The 23,898-nt window shown below is 36.9% G+C and overlaps 1 protein-coding gene across 5 annotated transcripts in view; it reads right to left on the bottom strand.

Moving 5' to 3' along the window:
• Window positions 1–23,898, bottom strand: part of Rnf13 (ring finger protein 13) — a 111,257-nt gene that overhangs the window by 22,835 nt on the left and 64,524 nt on the right. For 3 of the 5 annotated variants that reach the window (XM_076868494.2, XM_076868497.2, XM_076868498.2), the window contains exons 5-7: window positions 20,926–21,013; window positions 13,969–14,059; window positions 5,403–5,508 (exon numbers count right to left, since the gene is read on the bottom strand). In XM_076868494.2, the coding sequence (XP_076724609.2) occupies window positions 5,403–5,508; window positions 13,969–14,059; window positions 20,926–21,013 (285 nt within the window). Of the gene's footprint in view, window positions 1–5,402; window positions 5,509–13,968; window positions 14,060–20,915; window positions 21,014–23,898 lie in introns of all 5 variants that reach the window. The other 2 variants (XM_076868496.2, XM_076868495.2) reach the window with 2 other exon arrangements.

Here is a 23,898-nt window from a genome sequence, read left to right as displayed (position 1 = left end):
TCTAGCAGGTATGCTAGCAGGATAACCAAACTCTAAAAGACCGAATATGCAAGTGTTGATATAAGGGGGAAAAACTGAACTCATTTATGTTGTGTAAATTATATCTTAATAAAGCTGTTAGAATTCTTTTAAAAATTAAACTAATCCACAAATTTGAACCAATGAACATATAACTCTGCATTCCACTGATATTTTTGTGCATGGGTAGTTTTTGGTAGTATTTAACCACAAAACTATGGTACAAAGCAGGTGTCTGAAAATAACCAAAGAATCTATAATATACAATGTTTTCTGAAGACAATTCAATTGAAGTAGAAATTAACAGGAAAAGAAGATAATAAAATATATGTATTTTAGAAGTTTAGAATTTTACTAAATAATTCAGAGTCCTAGAACAGATCATAACAGATAACTAAGTTTCTTGTGGGGCCTGTATTTTTGGTGTGCTCATTTACCACCTATATTATAAACATGAGAAATAAGACCACATACTATTAGACAGGGGGAGGTGAAGCAATTAACTCTCTGGAGAGAGAAACAACTTTCAACTGAGCCACAGAATTGAGCTGTCCTAAACACTCAGATGGCCTTGCCAACATCCTACTCCAGAACTGCAGAACAACCCTGGAGGATCTGAATGAGCACCTGCACCCCAATGAAAGGCTAGTCCCCAAGGAAGAAGGTGGAGCTGAGCAAGGTCTGTCCAATTTACTCTTCCCAGGTTCCACACAGATAGGGGACACTTCCTCTCCCCCAAGACAGAATGGGTAAAAGGGCAGAGGAAGGCTAGAAGTTGCAGTAATTGAGCTCTGCCTCACATGGATGCAAATATCAAGAGAGGTGAGAAAATATAACAATAAACCTTTAAAATTTAAATCAAATGAGAATAAAATATTCCTTATCAAAAGTTATGGGATGCAACTAAAGCTATTATTAAATATTAAGTTATAACACATGCACATATTAGAAAGAAAATATTAGTAAGCATTCAGATGAATAGGTTAGAAAATGAATATAACTAAATTAAGTGGAAGAAAGAAGATACTAATGATAAGAACAGAATTGCAAGACAAAGATAAAAAAGAAAGTAAATAATTTAGAATTTAAGTTCTACTAAAATTTTAGTTGCTTGATATCAGGGATTTTTAGGTATTTTGTTCACTACTGAATCGCAGATCCTAGAGCAGTGCCTAATTAAGTTTGGGTAAACACTTACTTAGTGATATCTACCTCTCTGAAAGACTAATAAAACAATAAACTTCTGTCAACACAGTGTCAAGCACAGAGGCTCTGAAACAGAGAACTCATGCCACACAAGGTAGAATCTCTCTTAAAATTATGAGTCTATGAATATTATAAATCATACTGTCCCACTGTATTTAAAAACAATTTCTTAGAAATGCAATTTGGTAAGGAGCAGAAAAATATCTGAACATCCATATAACTATGAAAGGTCACTAGATTTAGATGATTTTATGGGCAACCTTCACCAAAAAGTCAATCTCCACAAAAAAAGATGATCCAAATTATATATTTTTAAAAAACTTTGAGAAAAGAGAATAAAGAGAGCCTTAGTTTTACAGAGCTAGAATAATTCTGATTGTGTATTTTTGTGTTTTTTTGAAATTATGGTGAAATACACATACTGCAGTGTCTTACCCACTTTTGTTGTTCACACTGCAGCTTTACCATCACCACCAACCAAACACACAACTCTCCACCCTGCAAAATGGAACCTCTGCCCATTGTGCGGTAACTCCCCATTCTTTCCTACCCCTGGTGCCCAGTACCTACTGCTTTCTGCTTCTATCAACTAGACCACCTCATACAAGGGGAATCATGCAGTTCTTGTCTTCTTGTGACCCACTAACTAATTAGCATAATGCCTTCAAGTTTCACACACTCTACTGCATGTGTCAGAATTCCTGTCCGTCGTTGCTAATAGTTCACTGTATCCTTGCACTACATTTTGTTTATCTATTCATCTGTTAACCAGACACTTAGGTTGCTTCCACCCTGGCTACTGGCAAAGATGCTGCTATGAACATGGATATATAAATCTATGCTCAAGTCCTTGCTCTCAATTCTTTTTGGATAACATACGCAGAATTGTAATTGCCAGATCATATGATCATTTTATGTTTAATTTCTGAAGAACTGCTATACCGTTTTCTATAGGTATATGTTCCATCTTATAGTCCCACCAATACTACTCACAGGATTGTTTAAGTTTTGATTGTCTGCCTCCATAAAACTAAAGATTTTTCTTACATGGATATTCAGATTGCCAATATTATGAAATTTTTGCATCTATGTCCAAATATAAGATTGATCTGTATCAGAAATCTACATAATCCAAAAAATATAAAGAAAAACTTAACAACATAATCAAATAGAATTTATCCTCAGAATACCCAGATGTTTAAATTTTAAAAGCAGATTCACAACAGCCGACAAATGAACAGAGTAAAAGAAAAAAACAATGATCTCGAGATAGAGGAAAGATGTATAATCCAATACATGTTAAATAAGCAAATAAAAATCTGGTTTCTTTATTTTTAACACACTGCTTTTTTTCCTGGTTTTACCAAAATAATGTAGCAAATTTATCCATTTCCTATTCCTGACTTTCCAGGGAAGTCTTCTAATTTCATAATGCTTATTTAATCCTACTTCTACACCTAATTTACCAGTGGCATTTTTGTTTATTGTTTGATTTTCTAATTTTCTATACTTCCTTGCTTTTACATTGAAAACCCAAGAAAATCAGCAAATTACCCAAACAGGAGAATCCAGCAAGTTTGTAAATATAAGACTAATATATAAAAATCGAAGATGTACAATGTTGAAATCTTGGTTTCTCATTACTGCACTCTGGTAAAAGGAATTTTCCTTCTAGGAAAAATTGCTGATTTTAGGACTAGGACAAGAAAAACATAAGATGAGCCCAACACGTAGAAGGGAGAAGACTGGAGTAGAAGAAGGGAGGAAGTGTGTGGCAGCAGGGACAAGAAAGGGGAGGACCACCATGCTATACAGTGCAAGTGTGAACATATCACAAGAGATTCAACCGCTATACATAACTATCATGTACCAATTAAAAATAAATTAATAAGCCAGGCGCAGTGGCACATGCCTGTAATGCCAGCAACTCAGAAGGCAGACGCAGGAGAATCCTAAGTTCAAATCCAGCTTCAGCAACTTAGCAAAGCCCTGAGGAGCTCAGCGATAAACTATTAAAAAGGCCTGGGGAGTGGCTTGGTGGTTAAGCATTCCTGAGTTCAATCCCTGGTACAAAAAAATTTTTTTTTTAATTAATGAAAGTAAGTCCAATAGGTCAGGGGAAGGGAAGAAGAGAGGGAAGAGGGCAGTTCTGGGGATTGACATGGAGTAACTTATGTCATGGGCATTCATGATAATGTCAAAGTGAACCCCACTGTCATATATGACTATGATGCATTAATAAAAAAAGAAGGTTTAAAAAACAAAAGGATGGGAGTCAAGTCAAAGGAATATAGAACTCAAACACATTTAACAAGAAAAATAAGGTAGTTCTAGATTATAACAAAGCATAAAATAAATATGTCTGGATGCATACTAATATAAATGATGGAATGAATGAATGAATGCTAAAAGGAAAAAAGTCTTCCTTACAGAAGTATGTCAAATAACATATCAGATACTTCCTCCTCCAAGAGGTGGTGCTCAATTCCTGTTCCCACCCTTACAGTAGGCTAGATGTGGTGCCTCATTTCTAAAGAAAGGGAGAGCAGAAAAAAAAATATTGACTTTACAATGGAGAAACTTGGCAAATGCTACCTTATCCAACATGAAGGGTCACATTGTCAGGACTGTTACCTGGATATTGTGAACCCACTGACCCAGGGTTAAGATAACACCTTTCACCTCTGTGCTGAGACTCCTTTTGAAAAACTTAACCCAGTCTAATCACAGTCTTCAAAGACAATCAAGTACATGAAAAACAAGGACAAACTGAGAACTGCCAGTCAGAGGACACAGGGAGATGTGACAAACACTGTGTGGAACACCAGGCCGGGTCCTGGAACAGAAGCAGCACATTAGTGAAAACTCTGGTGGAATCCAAACAAAGGACGGAGCTGGTTAATAGAAATGTACCAACGTGAGTTTCTTAGTTTTGACAAATAATGTAGAATATCAACAATGAGGGAAGTTAGATGAGCAATGTATAGAATTCTCTTGTTTGAAACTTTCTGTAAACCTAACATTTCAAAATCAAAAGTTTATTTTAAAAACCTAATAACATTCTTATATCCTAGTAATAAGCAAAAAACCGTTTATGTAATAAGTCTAACAAAAGACAAAAGATTTACAGGAAAAAATGACTAAACTGATAGATGTGAAGGACCTAAATAAATGAAAAAAATACCCCAATATCATAGGTAAATTAGACATTTCAAAGATGGCATTTGATCTCTAACTTAATCTATAACTTCAATATGATAATAAACTCACTGGATGTTAATATAAATATTCTTTATGAAAAATAAAAAAAAATTTAGAAGGGTAGTATTGCTTTATATTTTTGCGAATTTCTTTGACCACGTGGGAAGAGAATACAGAGAGATTCTCATCTGCTGTCTTCCTGTGCTGTGTCACCCCCTCGGCCTCTCAGAAGTTCCACTGCACACCCAGGGGGGTGAGGAGGACAGAGGCAGGGCATCCTGTGCAGCCCCCGGTGGGGGAGGATAGCGTGTAGACCTACTTTTGGAGAAGCAATGTGCCCCTGCTTTCCTCCAGCCTCAGGCTCCCTTTACATTTTAACACGACAGTTCTCAAATGTATGGAAGTGAAGAATCTGATCACGAACACCCGACACCCACTACCTAGCACATCTTGCTATACTTCACCACATCTGTTCCTCTATCGCCCCATCGGTATGTCCTACCTTAGTCCTCTTAATTTTTTACAATACATTTCAAAGTAAGTTGCAGACAACAGTATACTTCCCCCAGTACTACAGCATATACATCATTACTTAAACGTTAAGTACTTTTTTTTTTTTACAGTTCCATCATTTTCTTTTGAAAATTTACATACAATGAAATGTACAAGCTAAGGATTCGAGTGAGTGGATCCAGACAAATGCCACCCATCTGTGCCACCCAAATCTCTATCAAGACACAGAACATGACCCTCCCCCCTGAAAGTCCCTGGCGCTCTCCTCAGCACACCCTTGCCCCATCCCCGCAGGCAGCTGCTGTTCTGATGTCTCCACTGGGTTCTCTCTGTTTTCCAGAACTGTGTACACAGGGGCTCATGTAGTAGGAGTTACTCTTTAGTGTAAGGCTTCTCTCATCCAACGCTATGTGCTTTAGATGTATTCGTACCACATTTTACAATTATTAAGTTAGTTCACCTACCATGAATATGACTATCAAGATGAGACAGATGCCCACTATGATGAGGAAGGGGATTAAATAGTATTCCAGAGGAAGGCTGAATTCTGGAACCAGGATAATGTGGCCCCTGGAAGAAAGCAAAGAACAATCACTGATTATGAGGAAGCACTGTCAAATTATGAGGTTAAACAAAATCAAGTAAGGATATTTTTTAAAAGACACATAGACATTATAATTTAATCCACTATACACATCTTCTATTTTCTTCCAGGACTGAACCCAGGGTGCTTTATCACTGGGTTACATCCCCCATCCTTATTATTTTTGAGACACAGTCTCACTGAGTTGCTGACGCTGGCCTCAAATTTGCAATCTCCTACCTCAGCCTCCCAAGTTGGTGATAGGCGTGTGCCATGGCACCTGGCTACACATCTCATTTTCTTTCTTTCTTTTCGATAATTTTTTTTTAGTTGTAGATGGACACAATACCTTTACTTATTTTTTATGTGGTGCTGTGGATTGAAGTCAGTGCCTCATACATGAGAGGCTCTACCACTGAGCTACAGTCCCACATCTCATTTTCTAATAAAGAATTCCCAATAATTTAAGAGATGTTTTTTATATCTACTTTCCATATTTTTCAAAATAATTTGCCTATATATTTAAAAGAAGGTTCTGAACTGGGTAAATAAAATCAGTCAATCAATGCTTCTATATCTGTCCTGGAGAGATGTTACTTACTCAATCTTATTGCCCACGCAAAAGTAATATTTTATATGCATCATCAGCATAAAAACCAATGGTAGTACCTTAGGAAGTAAGTCAACAAGAACCCCCGCCTCAACCAAACTACTGCTTATCACTTCCTTCTGTAGAAAACAGAGATATTACTGCTTCCTCCAGACACATTTCCTTTGCACCTGTTGCCCTGGGTCCCACAGATACCGCCACTGTGCCTGTCATCTGTGAGAAAAGGAATTGACAAGAATCGCCATCTCCACTCTATTCTCCACTACTTAACTGAAAAAACAAAACCACAGAAATGTGTATGCCACGGAAGTGGAAGGTAAGGGCTGCTACGTACCTTACTCCCTTTGGTTATCAACCATGTTAATAGCTATTGTGACATTACTATTAGAAAAATGGGAGTTCATAACCCACTTGAATCAAATGTATGAAATATGATATATCAAGAGCTATGTAATGTTTTAAACAACTAATAAAAAAAAGAAAAGAAAAACTGACAGGGACCCATGGAATAAAAATTGTGATGAGAATAATCACACTATTTGTTACATGAGCAATTTTTACATGGCATCAAAACTTTGCATAAAAATCTCTTAGTCTAGGGAAGGGTCTGTGTGATGTTCAGCAACGCGACTAGTAGCTACTGCATGGGTCCACTGGCACCAGGTTAGGATGGTGCAAGCAACGCTACTGCACTACTCACTGCTGGGTGTTTTGTTTTGTTTTTTAAGGTAATAAAGCCAGGTACTTATAATACAAGGGTTCAGGGTAAAATAATTCACGGTATAAAGATAGATAAAAGCAGGTGGATTCCTTCCCCCATGATGGAAGAGGTACTTAGGATTCTACTGTTCTTAAGAAACAAATCATGAAAGCAAACTACTTCCATTTATGCTATTATTTATTACACTTACATTCAAGGAGTTCCATTGAACTTCATCAAAAACAAACAAATACCAAGAATTTTCCTCCAAAATTTAAGCACCTTCCCCAAATTGCCAAGATTGCTTGAATACAAGTGGGGTTTTGTTTTCTTTTTTCCTTTATTTGTTTTTTTAACTTCAGTCGCTTTCCACCAGAATGAGGATAACAAAGGATTTCACATACATTTTTTTTCTTTTTCTTTTTGGTGGTAGTTTTAATCAGTCAGTGTTAAAGAGGTACAGTGTAGCAGGCCTGAGCTTATCTATTTGATAGTATCTTTTCCAGCAGGAGGCCAGCTCTGTAAATAATGTCCCTGTTCTTGGTACAAACTCTCTGAGACTGCCATGAGTCAATGGTACCACTTCTAAGTACAAAGGGCCTTTCTATGACATGCTAATCCTCTGTAGCCTCCTCACTTCACCCTGCCTACATGCTATAAATTAACATCGCTGGGATTTGGAAATTATCTGCTGCCCAGCCTCAATTTAAGTGACTGTAGCTTCTTCATATTTTAGCAGAACACTTACACCTCTTATATTCTGGTTTTTTTTTCTTCTTTATGGTTTTTTACCTCCTAAGACACATGAGGTTTATACAAGATAAATAAACACTGTCCCATAAAACAAGCCCCAGGGTTGCTCAGAAATAAACGAGCTGCTAGGTACGAAATAAAATGAAAGAACAGTCCCAGTGAACAAGAAATCAAACCACTTCAGTAGAGACTTCCTGTGTGCTGGTAACTATAAAAATGAAATCAAATGAAACCTGACATTCTACATACTTTATTAATGCTTGCCTGCTGTATTTCAAGTCATTTTAGTTTGCTGCGAAGGTACATCGTGACGATTTTAAATGGCCCATGATGATAAAGGGGGACTCCTTGAATGGAGAGCTGAGCACACGTGCAGGACACTGCTTTTTTATCCCTTGAGGATGGCTAATGGTGGCAGTGAGGACACAGGGCAGAGGGCAACAACAGCACGTCCGTGCCCTGGCCCTGTTTGTTTCCTCCTGTACTCAGGTTGCCCACAGTGAAGCCTGCAGAGTCACCCTGTCCTGGTCCCAGACTAATCTGTGTTTGAAAAAGGAGGTATTAAAATAGCTTTAGTAAGTACCTTAGCACACGCTTCCACCCACTCCTGAGGATAGCATACCCCCATGAGCTCCGCAGCTGATAGTCATTACTGAAGCGGAGTCCCAGGTGGCCCAGGAAATAAGGCCTTATTTTCCTCTCCATGTGTTCCCAGGCTCATTTCAAACCAGTGCTGCGGCCTAAGCTTCTTAACAGTATCTCCCCACCGGGCTGTTCACAGGAAGCCTGGCCTTGTCTGCTCTGACACCCAACCCCTGCCACCTAAAACACCAAGCTGCAGTGGATTTACAAGTGCAACCCAGCTTAGGGCCTACAGACCAACATTCTAGGCGACAAGCTGTGCTCAGGTTGCACACCACCACTGCCTCAGCTGACTGCCATCTCGAACCTGCTGCCCCTTTCAGACAAAGCCGGCGGCTGCCTCGTCCAACATCCTATGTTCCCTACAGTTTAATTTCACCCACATTTACTGAATACTGACGATGACACAGTCTCTATGCCCAGGGATAGGAATGGGACAGAAAAAAAAGCACAGCCTTGAGAAGACAGAAAGCTGAAGGTGGAGGGAAGTGCAAGTTCTTTCCTCCCATGCCACATTTTCAGAAGAGAAAGCGAGTCCATTAAGAGACTGCATGACCAATATGATTTTGCAACCTGTATACTCAGAAAAATGAGAAATTATATCCCATCTGATTCAAATGTATGATATGTCAAGGTAATTGTACTGTCATGTGTAACTAATTAAAACAAATTAAAAAAAAAAAGACTGTGACCTTCTGAGAGCCACCAAATAACCCCCCCATATCCTACAACTATGAACAATGAAACTCCTTCGCCACCTGCAACGTTGAAAACTGTATATCACCTAGTTATTTACCTTTGTAGGTACAAATTTACAAAATGCTTGTTGAGTTAAAGTTTTAAAAGACCAAAGTACACAAAGGACACCAGTTTGCAAAAATGTTCCCTATGAATAAATAAGTATTAATGTCATCAATGCATTTTCTTATCAGATTGGCAGTTAACTAAAAAGACCAATAACTATCTTTTGGGGAGGGCCATGTGACAGTTGTTACAGTGAAATTTTCAACAATTTATCCTTAGTAATGTGCAGGTACTTTTGCTAAAGAAGCAGCTGTACAACTACACATAATGTATGGTCAAAAATCTCCCAGCACTGTTTAGTGCACGTTATTTATTTGTAGAAGGAACACCTATGAAGAATTTACTACATACTAGATATTCTTCAAAGAATTTAAATGCTGTATATATAAATTCTATTATTGTTGTTCCCATGTTTAAAGAGGAGGGAAGCTAAGGCCCAGAGATGATAAATTTTTGTTGAAGGAAACAGGTTAAGAAGTGATGGAAGTCAGGATGATAAGCCAGGCTTATCTCATGGCTTTACAGGGTAAGTGAATTAATATTGATCTGAATAAAGGACTACTGGGCTGCTGTGGGTTTTTTAGCATAGTATTTATTTTTCAGTTATAGGTGTCCACCTATAACAATATCGTTATTTTATTTTATGTGGGGCTGAGGATAAACCTAGTGCCTCAGGCATGCTAGGTGAGTGATTTACCTCTGGACCTCAAACCCAGTCCTGGACTGCTGTTTTTTAACAGTAGTTAAAAGACTGGAAAACTGTTAAAAAGAATAAAATGCAACACAACAGGAACTGATACATGCTTTCTTAATATGATAAAAAGAATCTTAAAGAATAAACAAGAATTCTCACAAAAGTGAGACACAAGAGGAAGATGGCCACTATCTCCACTATTATTTATGTGGTGCTGAAGTCATTACCAAAGCAATTGGATAAGAGAGAACAATTAGAAGTATAAAAATTACAAAGCAAAAGATAAAACTATTTCTATTTGTAATGGGAAACTTCACAACAATAAGAGAATCCAGTCCAATTGCATATAATTATATCAACACATAAAAAGAGCTTTCATACGTACAAATAAAAAAACAAGTGGCAGATGTAAACAAAGAGAAGACCCTACTTATGATAGCAAACAATATAATACCTAGCCATAAATTTCACAAGAAATGTGTTTCTCATATAGATTTTGGACTAAAAAAAAAAAACACCAAAAACAAACTCATGATTACTAATTGAATAAATAGAAGGAAAGATATATCACATCCTTGAAAAAGGAAACTTAGCATCCTAAAAATGTCAATTTTCCCTAAATTAATTTATAAGTATAGTAATAATGATAAAAATATCAGTTTTTTCCTAGACCTAGAAAAGTTGGTTATTAAATTTCTTTGGGAGAAATTAGAACCTCCACATTTGGCTGGTGAGGTTATAAAATGGTGCAGGCCCTTTGGAAAAGAGTCTAGCAATTGCCCAAAATATCAGACATAAAGTTACTATGTAAACAGCAATTCCACTCTAAATATACACCCAAGAGAAATGGAAACACACATACATGTAAAAACTTATATGTAAATGCTCACATTATTCATAATAGCCAAAATATTTTGGAAACAAGCTAAATGTCCATCAACTAATAAATATAATGTGGCATATCCATATAAGGGAATATCATTCAGAAACAAACAAACAAAAAAGAAATAAAATACCAATTCATACAATGAAATGATGAACCTTGAAAACATCATGCTAAGTGAACACATTTTTAAAAACCAACTCATAAATAAAATGAAAATGTCAAAACACAAAAAATTTTTTGAAGCATATCACAAATTTCTAGCATACTTAAACAAAGAAAATGACCAACAACCTAACAGGGAAAAAAATGGGTTAAAGAGTTAATAGAAAGAAAATGCAAATAGCTAAGCATAAGAAAAATATGCTTGAATTTGTTCGTAATAAGAGAAATACACATTAACACTACAGCAAGATGCCATTACTCTCCTATCAGATTAGCAAAAATTCAAAAATCTGACAACAAAATTTGTTGGTGAGGCTGTGGGAAAGCAGGTACTATCACACATTAACTGACACAACCCTTGTGAAAGGAATTAAGACAATAGCCAGGAAAGGGTATATACATTTAACCTCTGAACCGCAACACCACTTACAGGAATCTATTCCAGAAGTATACTGTCAAAAACACTAAAGGACTTCTCTACAAGATTACTCACTAAAGCACCAGTACAACAGCAAAAGATGTGAACAATTCAAATGTCCAACAGCAGGGGACTGGTTAAGTGAACCAACACAGTCAAAGAATAGAGTTCTATGCAGCTGTAAGAAGGTGTGACGAGTATATGTCTACTCTGGTATGATCTCCTGGGTACACTGTTAAGCCAAAAGCAGGAAGAGGAATTCAGTTCATCACTCAGAGCTGAAGATAAGGGAGAAAAGGTATATAACTTGCCTATGATTCTTTAATTTAGTGAATTAAATAATAAACGATCTTTTTGAAAAAAAATGTTACTATTACAAGGCAAGGATCAGATCAAGATGGACAAGAATAGAATACAACCTGGACTTCTTTGATTATACTTTATTTTTATTGTTTTGACTTTATACTTAACAATAAAAAATCATGATTAGCAAGAGGAGGAGCACTCTCCATACTCTGAAAGGAATGAATCAAACAGACTTGTATTTCCAATTGTAAACAACAACATAGAGAAGAGTATTCCACGTCTTTACAGCAAATAATTTAACTTTAATATCTAGTATGATATACTCTAAGCAGGGGAAGAATTGCTTTTAAAAATGTTGGCAATAAACTGGGCACAAAGGCGCACGCCTATAATCCCAGCAGCCTGGGAGGAATTAGGCAGGAGGATCGAGAGTTCAAAGCCATCCTCAGCAAAAGCAAGGCCCTAAGCAACTCAGTGAGACCCTGTCTCTGAATAAAGTACAAAATAGGGCTGGGGATGTGGCTCAGTGGTCGAGCGCTCTTCAGTTCAATCCCTGGTACCCACACCCAAAAAAATGTTGGCAATAGTACTGATACTATTTTCCTGACTCTGTCTATATTGTGTAATTAAAACTAATAGTAATTATTATGTTTGTGTCTTTAAACTTAGAAAAATAAAACAGATTTAAAATAAATGAAGTAAATTTTGAAGTCCTAAATTTAAATTAGAAGCAATAGTATCCCTTCAGGATTTATTGTATCTTTTAGAAACACATATATTCAGCACTGCAAAAAAGTACATCAATACATATAATTACATCTATGTATTAAATAGTAAATATATTAATATATTTTCCCCTAGCTTTGTTGCGGGAAAACAAGAGAATGGATAAAATGTTAGAAACACAGGTAGACAGACAGTTGGAAAGGGCACACAGATATGTACAAGTCTAAAAAGCATTAAAATATAATATTTGCTTACATTCAATACCCTGTGTTTATCTAGATGTTTATTTAGATGTTTGCAATTTTCTAGTCAACTTGCAATGAACTGACAGGAAAAGATAAATCCACTGCAGTTACATTAACTTGTTCAATTACAGGTGTTGCCTCAAGTCCTATTTGGAATATTAAACTTTTAAAAACCCCAAAATTTTCCAATCCCTCAATATATTCCCTCCAAGAGATGGGATAAAAGGTCTTGTGGATTTGTCTCAACATAAAAAGAATATCAACTAAGTAAAGTACAAATATTATGTATTATATGGTTCCATTTTATGAGCACATTATCATTAATTAACATGAGTAATCAAACAGAGGAAAACTAAAAGCTTGTAATAGCTCTTGTTGAACAGCATCATGGGGAACTTTGTTTCAAATATTTTCCACTTCTGAAGTTTTGCAGATTTTACCAGCATGTATGTATTACTTTTTAATGTAAAAGGTATGATTTTATAATCAGAAACAAAAAGACTCTTTAAGATACATATGATGGCTAATCTGCATTTTCAATTTGATTGGATTAAGATATGCTAGAGATTAAGAGGCTTCTGGTGGTCTCAATGAAGGTGTTCCTAGTAATGAACTGGAGACCCTTCCTAAGTGTGGACATAACCATGCAATAGGTTGAGGCTTGGATGGAATACAAGTTGGAAGAATAAGGAAGCAGCAGCAGATGCAAGCTCTGTTCTTCTTGAGCAGGTTCTTGATTGCTGCTGCCATTGCCTAAGAACATCAGACACCAGCTCCTTCACTCTTCCAAAGAAGACTCTCCCAGTGACACTCCAGGAAGATTTTGGGCCTTCAGGCCTGCACTGGGGTGGCATCAAGGATACCTGGTGTTCTAAGGCTCCAGCTTCTTGGACTGAGTAGCTACTTGTTCCCCCAGCTCTGCAGCTCACAAATGGCCACCTTAGAACCATCCAGCTTCTGGTGATGTAAGCCAATCTAATAAATCCCCCTTTATAATCACATAACATACATACATACACACATACACACACACACACACACACACACACACATATATCTTGTTAGCAACATTGGTGCCAACATTACCAATTCTCTAGCATGAATATAATATATAATCATACACAGAAGAAACAGTACAATTCAGTCTTAAAATCATGACTTAAAGAGAGAAAATTCAGCCAACAGAGTTCATACTAAAACATAATCTTGATTACAATGAACATTATATAATTCCACCCTAACATAAGGAAGAGTTTAGCCAGGTGTGGTGACACAGTCTATAATCCCAGAGACTTGGGAGGTTGGGGAAGGAGGATTGCAAGTTCAAGGCCAGCCTGTCACAAAATAACTAAAGTGCTGGGGGTGTAGCTCAGTGGTAAAGTATCCCAGGTTCAATCACCAGCACCAGGAAAAATACACAGAGAAAGAGAGAGAAGAAAAAGAAGGAGGAGAAGAATTTTAAGTTTTATGATTATAATTATTTTTGATATTCACTACTTACCCTTTTTCATATGTGAATTCATCTTTCAGGGAACTGGCTGATGATTCACCAATAAATACAGATGGAATGTCAATTTTCTTTAACACATCAACTGTATATAAGAACAATAAAATGATTGGTAAAAACCCATTCTTAGTACACAATCAACTTAACTTTCCTCATAATAGCAGCAAATGAAACTGGAAACAATTATAACCAACTTAACTGTCTATGTTTGATTTTCCACTCTGTAAATTTCCCCTCATTATCCAAGTGGTTTAGAAATATGGTACATTTACAATTAAAAAAACAAGTATTTTGCTTCCTCACTTAATTCTATTAATACCCCAGAAGACTGACACATAATTTTTTGGGGGGAAGGGGCATATCTGGGATTGAACTCAGGGGCTCTCCACCACTGAGCCACATCCTCAGCCCTATTCTGTATTTTATTTAGAGACAGGGTCTCACTGAGTTGCTTAGCGCCTCACTTTGAACTCATGATCCTCCTGCCTCAGCCTCCCAAGCTGCTGGGAGACACAATGTTTTATCTTTAATATTTCTATTTGATTTATTCCACTTTAGATATAACTCAAACTGATAGAAAAGAAACATGAGGAAGAAATAATTTAATTCCTAAGTAAAGAAGAGAAAAGTCTTCTTTTACATACCCATTTCCAGGAGAGGTACAAGGTGAGAGTAGGAATGCTCCACCACAGCCCCCAGCACCATACACCCTGGCGGTTCAGAGCCAAAGGCTGGCAGGCTGGACACAGAGTGAGGGATGCAAGGGCTGGGTGAGCCTCTACTTCCTCCTAAGCCGGGACTTCACAGTAAATCTCTGTTTAGACTGGAATCTCAAGACATTTGATTCTTACAACTATGTTCAAAACCAAAACCAAATGCCACCAAAAAAAAAAGAATTTTGTCCAAAATTACCCATTACTCAGGAACAGAAAGAAAAACAATCTTACTGTTACCAACAGAAGAGACTATTATTAGCTGTGAGTTAATTTAATGGACTTGGCCTTAGAGAAAGGCCATTTGTTTTCTTTTGCTATTCATTTTCAAAATAACTTTCTTCTAATTTTAAAAAACAATGCATATTCATTATCCACTTAAAAAGTGTGGGAGAAAACAAGAAAAACACAACCACAGCACTTCCCTCTTTGGTGCATATTTTACCAGAAGTAACCAACAGTTCTGAGTTATAACAAAAACATTTAATTATTTAACCACAACTAAGGTACAGAACGATCATCAGCTCCCCAAATTCCCTCAGCCCTTTTTATAGTCAATTCTTTCCCCTGACTTCAGCAACCACTGACCTATTTGTGTGTGTGTGTGTGTGTGTGTGTGTTCGTTATAAATTTTTAAAATCCTGGTATCCATCAGAGTACTTTTTTCACTTCCCTATTATTTTACTCACACATACATGTTCACTCCCACACACTCTTACCCTCCCCCACACACATACACACACACACAAGCACACTCAAGCATGTAATTCCAAGGAAGGCAGGAATCCAAATGGCTGTCAAGGAATACTTAATCACTATTTTTATATCAACAGAACGAATAAATTGCTTTATTAATGGTATAAAAAAAATAGAAAAAAGTAAGAGCTTTCTTACTCATCAGATAACCTGTCATATGTGAACATGTACCTACCTCATGGTTTTAAATAGCAGCAGAGGTACTATCCCAGGACCATCTATATTTTAGGAAAATATTTTCTATCTTGCTAGGAAATTTTTCTCTATCATATATCATTTATAAAGGTATATAATTCCAAGTTTTAATTGTCAAGTAAAATAAATTTTACTCTACCATATATCAGTTCAAAATTTATTTTATTTGACAATTAAAACTTGGAATTATGTACCTTTATAAATGTTTTGTTCTTTCATGAAGATACTCTGACAAACTCAAATAGAAACTTTGGGCTTGTAAGTGTCAACCTATAATGACTGAAAATAACACAACTTCTGAATTATGGTATCTAAAGAGATATAGAGACTGTCATGTTAGGAGAAGACGAAGATGAAGAAAGAGAAAAGCGCCTTGGAGACCATAGCATTATTTATTCATTAATTCAATGAACACAGAAAATGTTCTAGTTCATAAAAAAAAAAAATTAAAAATCACTGAATATTTTTCATACATAAAACAACTCTGTGAAACACATACTGCCAAAAGTGCTATCATATCATAGATCAACTGTAACCTGAATGGCCAGCTCCAACCCCTCCAGACTCCTGTATCTAGCTGTCTGTCTGGTGTCTCCACCGAATCAACTAACAGGTGTCTCAGACAGAGCCCTGAGTGTCCCTTTTCCCTCAGTCACCTCTATAAACGGCATGGCCTGTGTTTTTCAGGCTATCCTTGACCCTTCTCTGTCCTTGGCTCCAGACATCAAATTCTGTCAACTTCAAAACAGACCCAGAATTCTCCTGCTTCTCACAGTCTGACTGCCAGACACCTGCACTCTTCACCTGGCTGCTGCACGGGCTACCTCAAAGCTCTGCCTCTTGTGCTCCTGCCACTTGTCACTTCCAGTCTACTCTCCACAGCACAGCCAAAGCAATCCTTCTAAGTATGTTTAAACTCTGTTTAAAACCTACTGAGGGGCTGGGGATGTGGCTGAAGTGGTAGCGCACTCACCTGGCATACATGGGGAGCTGGGTTCGATCCTCAGCACAACATAAAAATAAAGATGTTATGTCCACCGAAAACTAAAAAATAAATATTAAAAAATTCTCTCTTTAAAAAAAAAAAAAAAAAAAAAACCTACTGAGCATTGAGCATGACTACAAGTTTCAGCATGACACAGCCTCTGGTTCCCATGTCACTGAAGGCCTCCGTCCCCTTTTCCCACTCTGCCACTGGAACACCTTGGGAAGCTCCAAGCATGTCTTGTTTCAGAGCCTTGCACAGGGGGCTCCCTCTTTCTAGAACACTCCTTAGAGATCTACAGGATGCAACCTCCCATTTTAGACTTATGCTCAAATCTCAGTGACTTGTAAGAAGCCTCTGACACCCTAAAATATCTACCCTTCCTTCTCCCTGCCACTCACATCCCCTTACCTGAGAAATTTTTCTTCACAGAACTTATTATTACTACTTGACATAATAGCACTTCTATTTCATCACAATTTCATTTCTTCTATCCCACTCTAGAATGCAATGATAATGATAACTAAACAAGCACTAAATTATGACTAAACCAGGTAACCTCACAGCACATCAACAAGGTAACTATCATCACCATCCCCACTTCACAAATGAGAAAACCGAGACACAGAGATGTGGGATAATGTGTTCACAAATACTAGGTCACAGAGCCATAGGTGGCTAAGCTGGATTCAACCCTGGCAGGCAGTTTCCCAAAGTACTCGTAACATCTGCACTCTGCTGCCTCAATGAAAGGTACAAAGCAGAGCCTTGTACCTTTTGCTGCAGTTATAGTACATAAAACAGTGCTTGATGCAAAGCAAACTATCAAAAAATATTTGTGGAAGGAAGAAAGCAAGATAAAAAGGAGAAAGAGCAAACCTAGAGCTACTGATAACCTGCCCTGGTTGCACAGCTGGGAACCCGCACAGCCTGCACTTGGACAGCTCCTCCTGGCTCCTCCCTCTCCACCACAGCCTGGGTTCTCTGCACACCTTCTCTCACATGGTCTCCACAACCCAGGTCAGACAGAAACTACGAGGATCTGCACTTTTACAGATGGCTGTAATGGGTTCAGGAAGGCTGAGTGACTTTCCCAAGGGCACAGGCTGTCCAGCTACTGACTCCCCTGGAACAAATCCACGTCCTGGTCCTGAAGTTGGTGTTCTTCCCATACATGCTGCCTCCTGAAGATAAAGAATGCTACCAGCTCATTGACTCAACCCATTTGCATGTGGATGATATAAAAGTGAGTGAATTTTTTGCATGATATGTGGCAAAAGGAGCTTTTATTAAAAACTTCCTTTTGTTTCCAGACATTAGAATCTTACTCTATACTCAGAAAAACACCAATACTCCTTGTAGGTAGGGACTAAGTCCTGAAAAGGAGTACAGTCGGGTTCCTTCTAATACATCCATGCTTTCTTTCCTCTACCAAGAAACAGCAAAGTTGAAAATGATAAAGATCTTCACAACACTTGTCTTTGGATATACGAAATGTTTAAACACCCCCCCACACACACACACTCACACACACACATACAAACATAGAGAGAGTGAACAAAAAAATCACAAAAAAGCAACCCAGGCAACAAAGAACCAAAATCCAGAGCAATTTTTGAAATACATTAGTTTGAAATAAATTACTTGGAACATTTCCATGGCAACAACAGGATGATATAGTTAGCTGCTACTTTTAATATTTAGCACATCCTCCTTAGGAAATGAAGATTGTAACCAAAAGGTTTTATGGTATTACAAACACAAAACAGTTTCTAAAGGGAACTGACACTTGCAGCTTGCACAATTTTTATTGAATATACGCCGAAAGAGCAAACAGGCCACAAATAATCAGTTGTTCAACCTAGAAAATATTGAGCCCTTGAGAAGATCTAGAGGGCTAACAAAAGCTGGGCTCAGGCCTTTAGCAAATACACAAAGAGTAGGTAACATGCTTAGAGTTATACAGCTAATTTGAGCGAAGCTGGAATTTGAATCTAGCCAGAATACGTGTGTCACTTTTCCATAATGTACATAGATGGCAAAGTTACTGACCTATAATGTATCAACTGAGATGATATTTTTAAGGGAGGTGTCTAAAGGAATGTGTCAAGTCTGCAGTACATTCTGTACAGTGAAGGAAACTCAACAGAGTGAAGATACAACCTACAGAATGAGAGAAAATATTTGCAAACTATACAACTGACAAATAGTTGATATCCCAAATATATAAAGAATATCAAAAATTTAACAACAAAATACATCCTAATTCTGAAAAATGGGCAATAAATCTAAATGCACATTTTTCAAAAGAAGACATAAAAATGGCCAACTCACACATGAAAAAGGCTCAACATTACTAATTACTGGGGAAAGGCAAATCAAAGTCACACGAGATATCAACTCACCCTAGTAAGAGAGGCAAACTAAACAAACAAACCAAAGAGAGGCAAACCAAACAAACTAAAGACAGCCAGTGCTGGCGAAGATGTGGAGAACAGGCACCTTGCACACTGCTGGAGGGAATGTACATTAGCACTGTCACTGTGGAAAACAGCATGGAGCTTCCTCGAAAAGTTAAGACAGGACTACCATCTGACCCAGCAGTCCCACTACTGGGCATCGGCCCAAAGGAAAAGAAATCGGCACCTTGAAGAGACATCTGCACCCCACGTTCACTGCAGCTCTATTTGCAATAGGTACAACCTAAGCATCCATCAACTGAGGAATGGACAACACGGCACAAATGAAACCCTACCGTTTGTGGCAATAGGGATGGAAGTGGAGTCACTGTGCTAAGTGACACAACCCAGGCACAGAAGGACGGTATCCCATGATCCCACTCACACGTGCAATCCACAAAGTTCATCTCAGAACAGCTGGGCTATCAGAGAATGGGACAGGGTATGGGGAAAATGTGATCAAAGTACTGAGTTACTCAGGAGCAAGAAGCTCTGTGGTGCTCTTGTACAGAAAGGTGGCTGATTTTGAAACTTTTCACTACAAAGAATGAATAAATGTTTGAGAAGACAAATGTTTAACCCATTAAACATATGCAACATACCTGTATTGGATATTACAAGGTATTCCATTGATATATACAAATTTTATGGTTTTGTGTATCAGTTAAAATAAATTTTAATTAGTAGAATCTGCAGTAGCAAGAGTAGTCATTTGATAAGTAAACTCCCTTCATCTAGTAAGTCCTATAACACAGTGGTTATTGATCTGTTCCTAAATGCTAGAAAAGCTTAGGATTCTTCATTTATTCTACAATCATAAAGATTAATTACCTAGAAGATTAAAATGATAATTTAAAATATAAAGAAATCAACTAAGGAGCTCATTAAATTTTAGATATTATAATTTTACCTCACCATGTTAGGGGTAAGAAGGAGAATGACCAATGACACAACCAAAAAAGCACTACATAAGAGACAAAGAGATGTGTGGGTCAAAAGAATATAAAACATGTACTGCTGAGAACATGGTTATTTAGAATCCTAAGTATGTTCTGATGCACCACCAGGTCATGGCTTTGTGGCCACACTTTGCTCCAAGTTCTACCTTACACAGACAAATTGATGGAATTTAGTTGCAAGAGATATGAGAGCTATGTACTGAAAAGGGGGAAACAAGATCTTCTAATCATGAATGTTGGCAGTGACATCTTTGTAGCAATTAGGTTTTGATAAAACCTACAGTGTTCTGTTTTACAGAAACTACACTAAGTGAAGCCTGCAGCTTAAAAATCACCATCTGAATAAAGCTATTGTAATTAAAGTTGGCTCATTTTCCCTATAAGCCAAGGTCCACCAAGACTAAGAAAAGATATTCCCATTTCAAATGAAAAACATAAACATACAATGTAAAGTCAAGAATGACAACTAATAAGAAAGTACATTTATGGTGCTTTGAACTTCCACCAAATTAGGAGATACTTATAGTATCTGTGTATTCTAAAATTTAATGTTGTGAATCTACAAATAAATCACAAAAAATTTCCTATAGCATTCTTAACTCAGCATTTTAATCTGTATTTAAGGCTTCAGTTTTCCTTCAGTTTTCAACAAAACACCAATAGATAAAAACTCAGGCTTAAAAAAATTTAACACATTCAGACAAGAACAAGTGAATTCCACTTTTATTGTGAATAAGATTATCTGAAAAGGGCTAGAACTGGGAATTATGATACAGAAGAAACTTTGATGTTTAAACAAAAAATTAGAGAAGGAAAATCCAGTTACTTTTTAGCTTTGAATGCTCTGTCAAACAGGAGAGAAGAAAAGTGATACCTGTACTTACTGTCGTTGGATCCCATGCTAATGAGGTCATCAGAATCAACATTGTGGACTATCGCTGCTTTGTATCCTGCTCTTTGTGCATTTAACACCTGCAAGTCAGAAAACACTGGTGTGATGAGGTGGAATGTCCCTCAACTTCAATAAATATTAATAAATCTCTATTATATATCTAGAATTAAATTATGTACAAGTGTAGGAATAAATCTCAGGTGATCTTGAAGATAACAGATGCTACAATTGATATCCAAGGACTTCTTAAGTATATTCCTGATGGTTATAAGTGAAATCAGAAGCAAATAAAGGATAGGGATACAAGCTCAATTGCTAAATGGATCTGAAGCAATAAACATGTAGTTCTGAAACAGAGACTGATGCTAGGGCTTAGGTATCATCAGACTGTGGGCTTTCAAATCCTGTCTCCTCCACTTATTAGTAGAATAAACTCAGGGAAATTATGTTTGATTTTTTTTTTAATCTTCAGTTTACTAATCTTTAAGATTGAAATGGGGCTGGGGATGTGGCTCAAGCAGTACCACGCTTGCCTGATATGCGTGGGTCACTAGGTTCAATCCTCAGTACCACATAAAAATAAAATAAAGATGTTGTGACCACTGAAAACTAAAAATAAATATTAAACAATTCTCTCTCTCTCTCATTCTCTATCTCTCTTTAGAAAAAAACAAAAGAAGAAGAAAAAAATTGGAATGGCAATGTCTTTTTCATTCATAAAATAATACTTTAAAATGCTTAATTACTACCATGCCTAACACATACAAATGAGTCAAATAAAATCATTTTCTTACCATTAGCTTAATCATCAACAATATTACTTCAAATTCCTTTTGAAAGCTTTGAAAAATTAACATTACCTCCAGTCTGAAGTTACTTACTGCTTCTATACAGCTATTAAATCTTTCTTAAAGCTATCTTCCAAAATAGTAACCTTTGCCCCTTAAGAATATCACTGCAGAATCTTCTTCTTCTTCTTTGGATAAAGTATCCAAACATACTGCTACATTTCACTTGTAAAACAATAATCTGTTACAAATAAAAATGAATCCACAGCTAAACTACTTATTGTATGACCCTTAGGCTAGTGGTAAAAATTAAGGATCAGATCATTATGTTCATATTGGAATAAATAAACACACATAAACACAAATGTATATATCTTAAGTACTTGAAATGCTTTTGGAGATTTTTGAATACATGTTTTAAAACATAGTTGTATATAAAACTAGAACAAAATCATAAACACTTATGTATAATATAATAACTTAATGTATAGTTATTAAACACTTAATAGGAACTCTTGAAATATATCACTTTAAATGGTTGTTACATAGTAATGTGTCTCTCAAAATGTTTTCTGTGTACTTGTGTTTTTAAGAAACAGGCAAATTAATTTTTAAAAAGAACTTCCATGTCTAATATTAGTTCCACTTTAGTTATCAACATTAAAATTATTCAAAATTCTATTACGATTGAATAAAAACAAAATCTAAATCAAGTTACAAGGAGTCAAGTTCCCAAGAGTAATAGGATGTGTCATTATTCTGACAGACCCAGGTTCTGAAGCGTAGGCAAGAAATGAGGTCCTGTCCTCAGGCCCGCAGGCAAGCGGACTTCACAGAGGTAAAACTCTCTCCTGCAGTACCCTTGCCTTCTCTGGAACGACCCCACCAATGAAAGTTGGATTTTTGAAAGAGAGCAGTGTGGACAAATCAGAATAATTTTATCCTGTTCCTGAAAATAACTGAATCTCTAGGAAATATGAATATCTCACGAAATTAATATTTTGCTCAGCTTTACAGCCTCCACAGCACCTATGAAGTAGCCTACAGAGGATGAATTCACTATATAAATACCAGTTGAATAAGTCAATGAATAAATTTTTTGTTCAAATTGACAGCTCACAATATAACATCACAAACCTAAGTGATAAAATTGGGCATAAAGAGATCTTTAAAAACTAAAATAATTAGTTTGTTGATGCAGGACTTACTCCTATTAGGAATAACAGCCAGAAATAAAGAAGACAATAAAACTGTCACAAGGAGTGTTGTATAGTCATGCAAGAGGATGTCAATAATCAAGAGCATAAGTTTACTATTTTCTGCAGATAAGTGCATGTTTTTTAGGTGGATTTTATTATTTAATTCAAATTGATAAAATGTCACTCCCCATAGCCTCTTCATTACCACATTCTAAAAAGAGAAAATAAAATCTCTTACAGATATTCTAATTGTTAACCCCTATTTACCATATATATTAACTTTACCATAGCAGTGAAGACTTCACTTAGCTTTTACTTGTGCCTGGTTGGGGTTCCTATGAGCTTTTCTGATGTTTTAATGGCTGTTTTAACAATTTCCAAAAATCTAACCATGTAATTGAGGAGAAATGTTTCTTCCCACATTCAAAAGGGCCTTTTGCCAAAGATACAATTTGAGAAATAATTAGAACAATATCAAAAGCTAAAGTTTTAAATCTCCTTTTAGAGCTAACACATTATAATAACTGAAATCACACAGTTTAACTTTCTTTCCTCTGCCAAAGTACATACATGACAGCAAAGGTGTACCATGTAAAGACACAGTGTGTGGTCTCAGGAACAACAGTAAAGAGCAACCCTGCAGTGCAATTCTGGAGTGTCCGCTGAGTGTCCATACCAAGCAGGCAGAGCGTGTGCCAGGCAGAGCACAGGACCAGGCCAGCAGACAGTTCGCTCTAGTTTCTAAGGGTTTGCTCAGACTTCTGTCTCTGCTTGGAGCAGCCTTTGTCTTCTGGACGCCTACCAGGCCTTCAGGGACCGGCACTTCTATGAAGCCGCTGTCCCATTCCATGTGCCACATGCTGTATCACCCACATTCATTCATGGTCCCCCCACCCAGGAGTATTTATGCTCTGTTTTCAAGACCTCACACAGGGTCATGCATTGTATTTATGCATACCTGTACCATCCCCTATCCAA

The sequence above is a fragment of the Callospermophilus lateralis genome, chromosome 10 (assembly GCF_048772815.1).
Source record: "Callospermophilus lateralis isolate mCalLat2 chromosome 10, mCalLat2.hap1, whole genome shotgun sequence".
Taxonomy (NCBI): domain Eukaryota; kingdom Metazoa; phylum Chordata; class Mammalia; order Rodentia; family Sciuridae; genus Callospermophilus; species Callospermophilus lateralis.
Note: the sequence above shows the minus strand (reverse complement) of the source record. Positions and strands in the feature narration are given on the sequence as shown.